This window comes from Camelina sativa, chromosome 20 (genome assembly GCF_000633955.1).
Source record: "Camelina sativa cultivar DH55 chromosome 20, Cs, whole genome shotgun sequence".
NCBI classification, from domain to species: domain Eukaryota; kingdom Viridiplantae; phylum Streptophyta; class Magnoliopsida; order Brassicales; family Brassicaceae; genus Camelina; species Camelina sativa.
The window spans coordinates 16,212,231-16,218,726 of record NC_025704.1 but is presented as its reverse complement, the minus strand read 5'-3'; the positions used below and the strand labels follow the sequence as shown (position 1 = coordinate 16,218,726).

The 6,496-nt window shown below is 36.6% G+C and overlaps 2 protein-coding genes across 2 annotated transcripts; both read right to left on the bottom strand.

Moving 5' to 3' along the window:
* On the bottom strand, nt 1,900-2,840 carry LOC104772570. Its single transcript, XM_010497171.2, has 5 exons — nt 2,763-2,840; nt 2,604-2,693; nt 2,414-2,521; nt 2,082-2,333; nt 1,900-2,001 (listed from the first exon to the last, which is right to left on the bottom strand). Exons 1-5 carry the CDS (start codon nt 2,838-2,840, stop codon nt 1,915-1,917), a joined length of 615 nt encoding a protein of 204 aa, XP_010495473.1. The 3' UTR covers nt 1,900-1,914.
* Nucleotides 3,474-4,699, bottom strand: LOC104770972. The gene is made up of 6 exons (XM_010495446.1): nt 4,613-4,699; nt 4,321-4,524; nt 4,162-4,251; nt 3,972-4,079; nt 3,640-3,891; nt 3,474-3,559 (listed from the first exon to the last, which is right to left on the bottom strand). Exons 1-6 carry the CDS (start codon nt 4,694-4,696, stop codon nt 3,506-3,508), a joined length of 792 nt encoding a protein of 263 aa, XP_010493748.1. The 5' UTR covers nt 4,697-4,699; the 3' UTR covers nt 3,474-3,505.

Below are 6,496 nucleotides of genomic sequence, written 5' to 3'. Positions count from 1 at the left end.
CAAATATGCACATTGTTAACCAGAGAAAAACGCTATCATAGGTCTTTGATAGCGTTTTCATGAGCGCTGTTTTAGGGCACTGTTATTATATGTACCCCATATACAATAGCACTTATTACGTATGCTATGTTATAAAAATATAACATAGCTTTAAGAAATTGCTATATTATCAAGATCATAATTTTGAAAAAATTTATACAACATTTGTTTTTTCGTGCTATGTTATAGTTTTATAGCATAGCTCTAATAAACTGCTGTATTATCAAGATTATAATTTTGCAAAAATTTATACAATATTTAATTTTTCGTGCTATGTTATACATATCTAATATAGCTGTTGCGAAATGCTGTTTTATCTTGTTTACTGTGCTATGGTATATTCTTTTATCATAACGTTTACCTGTACTTTTATAGCATTTTCTGATATGTGATTATAGCACACATAACCTGTTTTATAAAATCTCATAAAATCTGATTAATAAACGTCTCAGATCCAAAATACATAACAAAAGTCTCAAGAACATCAGTTTACCATCAAAGTCTCAAGAACATCCAAAATAAACAAGCAATCTCAAGTACTTAACATTACACAATAAAACCATCAGTTTAAGACATAATGACCTTGTTCTCTGGCCAAGCAATGCAGGAGCTAAGTGCATCTTCAATAATCTCTATTTCATCGGATGGCCTCCAAACTTTTACATTTTTCACCTTCACAACATCTATCCACACTTTAACTGCATTAGAACCCAAGCGAGTAAAGTGAACCTTATGTTCTGGATCATTTGTTCCCCATCGTCCTTCAGCCACAACCCTATTCTTTTCAGTTAAATCCATCAACTTGCACTTCTTATTCTCCTTGGAAATAACTTTATTAATGCGCTGCCATGTTTACAATATAAACCATCAGTCATCATATAATTAACAAAAACAACTTCATAACATATGAAAACACTTACTGGAGACTTCCTGAGAGGAGACTGTGATGGTAAAGTATTCTTTATTGGTGATATTGGACCCGTTGCATCATCAACAGGAGACTCAGAACCAGATGCAGACTTAGAAGACATAGATGCAGATTTGGCCTGCGATGCAGCCTTTGAAGCTGTTGCTGAAGTTTTGGACTCTGTAGCAGACTTAGAAGCTGTGGCTGCAGACTTGGCCTTTGATGCAGACAAAGAAGCATGTGATGTAGCATTCTGACCAGTTGGAGTTGAGGGATTTTCAAAATCAACCTTACTCAGGGGCCAAGATACGTAAGCCATCAAACAGTCCTCAAGAAATGACATTTCAGCTGTAGGTCTCCATAGTGATGTATCAGGCTGCTTTACTGAATCCACAAATACTTTAACTGCTTTTGGTCCAAGAGGAATTCCGTTAACCAACGCACTTGGTTCTTGTGTCTCCCAACGCCCCTCAGCAACAATGACGTCACCCTTAGACAAATCCAATAGTTTACATTTGTTTCCTTGTATACCCTGTTAAACACAATCAGTAAACAAATCCAATATAATTAATTAGCATTATAGACAGGGGTAATACATTGCTAACACATTGCTAGAAATTATAAATACCATAGGGGCAATGTCTTCCATTTGGATGTTGTTGTCTACCAGTCTACACTTATCAGTTGGCCATGCGATTATATGTCCAACAGCTTCTTTCATATGAAAGATCTTTTGTGCAGGTCTCCATAGAAATGCATCTGGTTTATATGCAGCTTCAACTAACACTTTGAGATCATAAGGGCCAAGACGACAGTCATTCACTATGTCATCCGGATCAGAAGAAAGAATCCGACCCTCACCAACATTTTCATCAATGTCAGACCAATCAACAAACACACACTTAGGATGTGCTCTTTTGTTTACACTCTGCAACAATTTCATGAGCAACTAAGAATCATAAACGACACTAAGAAGAATCACTTAGCTGATATGAAAAGAAGTAAGAATATGTTACTCTTGCAGCTGAGTTTTCATCCATTTCAGCTTCTGGTCTCTGTAACATAAACAAAAATAACATCAATTTATATTACTCTAACTGGCTGATGAATAGTAGAGAACTCTTAAGTATCTAACCTGATTCTTGATTCTGCCAAGTTCACTTTCCAAGGCATTGACCTGTTTTACTAATTTTACTTGCCGCTCTTCCATTTCAGCCATACACTTGCTCTGCATTTGTAAACAAGCTAATTTGGTCTTACTCATGCCTCTACCCATTGCCCTCAGCCTACCAGAATTGTCAGGTCCTAAAAGCTTGGCGAGGTGATCTTCATCTGGATTTGTTAAAAATGCTGGAGCATCACTTCCACCAATTTCAGCTGCTTTTTGCTGAAAAACATAAAGACAGTTTCAGGTTTTACTAGTCGATAACACACTATTTACTGGTGTACAACTCTATTCAGACTTACAATCAAATCAGCTGCATTCGTATCTACTGGTGTACCATCCTTTTTGGTGCGAGACTTGATCCAAACATCTAGTCTTGTCACGCTGGAAGGATCTTCACTTTCAGCTTTCTGTTCCAGAAAACAAAATTTCAGTAACAGTACAAGCACTATGTATAATAATAAACAACATAGTTGTAGTATATATGCTTGCCATTTCTTCTGTTAGTCTGCTGATCCCTTTACGACTAGTGGTGTGAGGTATCTGATTCTTTCTTTTTGCTTTATATTTCTCACTCACGGCCTAATAATGAAACATGTTAATTACTAATCACCAATCAACTACTAAACAATTATAATCACAAGTAATTACCTTAAATGCAGCACTAGTTTTGAGTTTGACAAATTTCTGCCAATCAACAGGACTAATATTTGGTGGTCTCAAATTCATCCTCTCTTGGTTATTTGCAGCCAAANGTCTCAGACCAATCAACAAACACACACTTAGGATGTGCTCTTTTGTTTACACTCTGCAACAATTTCATGAGCAACTAAGAATCATAAACGACACTAAGAAGAATCACTTAGCTGATATGAAAAGAAGTAAGAATATGTTACTCTTGCAGCTGAGTTTTCATCCATTTCAGCTTCTGGTCTCTGTAACATAAACAAAAATAACATCAATTTATATTACTCTAACTGGCTGATGAATAGTAGAGAACTCTTAAGTATCTAACCTGATTCTTGATTCTGCCAAGTTCACTTTCCAAGGCATTGACCTGTTTTACTAATTTTACTTGCCGCTCTTCCATTTCAGCCATACACTTGCTCTGCATTTGTAAACAAGCTAATTTGGTCTTACTCATGCCTCTACCCATTGCCCTCAGCCTACCAGAATTGTCAGGTCCTAAAAGCTTGGCGAGGTGATCTTCATCTGGATTTGTTAAAAATGCTGGAGCATCACTTCCACCAATTTCAGCTGCTTTTTGCTGACATAAAAACAGTTTCAGGTTTTACTAGTCGATAACACACTAATTCAACAACTCTATTCAGACTTACAATCAAATCAGCTGCATTCGTATCNTAAGAAGAATCACTTAGCTGATATGAAAAGAATTAAGAATATGTTACTCTTGCAGCTGAGTTTTCATCCATTTTAGCTTCTGGTCTCTGTAACATAAACAAAAATAACATCAATTTATATTACTCTAACTGGCTGATGAATAGTAGAGAACTCTTAAGTATCTAACCTGATTCTTGATTCTGCCAAGTTCACTTTCCAAGGCATTGACCTGTTTTACTAATTTTACTTGCCGCTCTTCCATTTCAGCCATACACTTGCTCTGCATTTGTAAACAAGCTAATTTGGTCTTACTCATGCCTCTACCCATTGCCCTCAGCCTACCAGAATTGTCAGGTCCTAAAAGCTTGGCGAGGTGATCTTCATCTGGATTTGTTAAAAATGCTGGAGCATCACTTCCACCAATTTCAGCTGCTTTTTGCTGAAAAACATAAAGACAGTTTCAGGTTTTACTAGTCGATAACACACTATTTACTGGTGTACAACTCTATTCAGACTTACAATCAAATCAGCTGCATTCGTATCTACTGGTGTACCATCCTTTTTGGTGCGAGACTTGATCCAAACATCTAGTCTTGTCACGCTGGAAGGATCTTCACTTTCAGCTTTCTGTTCCAGAAAACAAAATTTCAGTAACAGTACAAGCACTATGTATAATAATAAACAACATAGTTGTAGTATATATGCTTGCCATTTCTTCTGTTAGTCTGCTGATCCCTTTACGACTAGTGGTGTGAGGTATCTGATTCTTTCTTTTTGCTTTATATTTCTCACTCACGGCCTAATAATGAAACATGTTAATTACTAATCACCAATCAACTACTAAACAATTATAATCACAAGTAATTACCTTAAATGCAGCACTAGTTTTGAGTTTGACAAATTTTTGCCAATCAACAGGACCAATATTTGGTGGTCTCAAATTCATCCTCTCTTGGTTATTTGCAGCCAAATTTATAGCCTTCACCGTGACAGACTTGTGTGATCGCCACAAATGTCCCATCTGGTGAATCACAGATATCCTTTGCCAATCTTCATCAAGCTCAAACCTTGCCTGCATTCACTTACACTCACACCATAACTATAAAAGTAAACATGTTCAATTGAGAGACTTTTTAAAAACAAAAAAAAATTCTTGTTACCTGAACAGATCTCCAGAGAAGTGTTTTGAGATCTGGACTCACTTTCTTCCAGTTAGATATGTTGATAGGGATGTGTTCTCGCATCAATGTCCCTACATATGATGCCNATCTTGTCACACTGGAAGGATCTTCACTTTCAGCTTTCTGTTCCAGAAAACAAAATTTCAGTAACAGTACAACAATTTACAAGCACTATGTATAATAATAAACAACATAGATGTAGTATATATGCTTGCCATTTCTTCTGTTAGTCTGCTGATCCCTTTACGACTAGTGGTGTGAGGTATCTGATTCTTTCTTTTTGCTTTATATTTCTCACTCACGGCCTAATAATGAAACATGTTAATTACTAATCACCAATCAACTACTAAACAATTATAATCACAAGTAATTACCTTAAATGCAGCACTAGTTTTGAGTTTGACAAATTTTTGCCAATCAACAGGACCAATATTTGGTGGTCTCAAATTCATCCTCTCTTGGTTATTTGCAGCCAAATTTATAGCCTTCACCGTGACAGACTTGTGTGATCGCCACAAATGTCCCATCTGGTGAATCACAGATATCCTTTGCCAATCTTCATCAAGCTCAAACCTTGCCTGCATTCACTTACACTCACACCATAACTATAAAAGTAAACATGTTCAATTGAGAGACTTTTTAAAAACAAAAAAAAATTCTTGTTACCTGAACAGATCTCCAGAGAAGTGTTTTAAGATCTGGACTCACTTTCTTCCAGTTAGGTATGTTGATAGGGATGTGTTCTCGCATCAATGTCCCTACATATGATGCCAACTTGACTGACCCTGGACCAACCGCTACTCCAAGTACATTGTAATCAACTTTCACTCTAACAGATGGATCCTTGGCTAGGTTTTTCATCTTTGTTGGTCCTCGTTTTCTTTTACGCGTAGCAGGCTGCTCATGTTCTTCAGACAACACAAACTCTCCTACTGGTTCTTCTGGTTGCTGTTGAGTTTGTGGTTCTTCTGAATGATGCTCCTCTTCCTCCACATGCTGTTCTGTTGCTATAGGTTGGGCCTCCACAGTACAAATAACTCAGGTTCGCCATCATCCTTAGACTTTCTCTTTCTTTTTTCTCCACCCTTCTTCCCTCCAACCTTCTTTTTAGTTCTACCCATTTTAATTCACCTGCGTAAACAGAAAATTAATCACTTAGAACAGAAAATTAATCACTTAGAACTTATATAAAAGAATACATCACAAAATCTATAACATTCAACAAACATCAACCATAAACAAAAGCATATATATGCAAAGTTAAGACTGTATATACATGAATCAAGAATCTACTCTTGCACATATATGCCTTCGCAATCAGATCTAGCATATTCAGCTTCATCTATTTCAGTATCCATGTCAACATCTACTGGCAATGGACCAATTATATCTGCATTTCCAGACTGAACATCTTCTTTACTATATCTACTTGAAGCACCTCTCATAACAACAGACCAACTTGATCCATCTTCACTTGAATAAAATACTTGCTTTGCTTGAGATACTAGAATATATGGATCCTTCTGAAAGTTTACTTGGCTCTGATTTAAGTTAACAAGTGTGAACCCATCTTCCACTTTAACTCCATTACCTTTTACTGCCCAGTTACATCTAAATATCGGCACATAGAACACATGGTAGTCCAACAATATGATGTCAGTAATTCTCCCATAATATGACACCAAATCAACTACTTGTGAAGTATCCTTAGCACTAGATCTACACATAGCCGTTGCCTCATAATAAACACCACTGTTCTGACTCTGCCTTTCAAGTGAGTATGTGTGAAAACGTTGTCCATTAACTATATAACCAGTATAGGACCTTGCAGTACACCGTGGACCATATGCTAGCCATTTAACT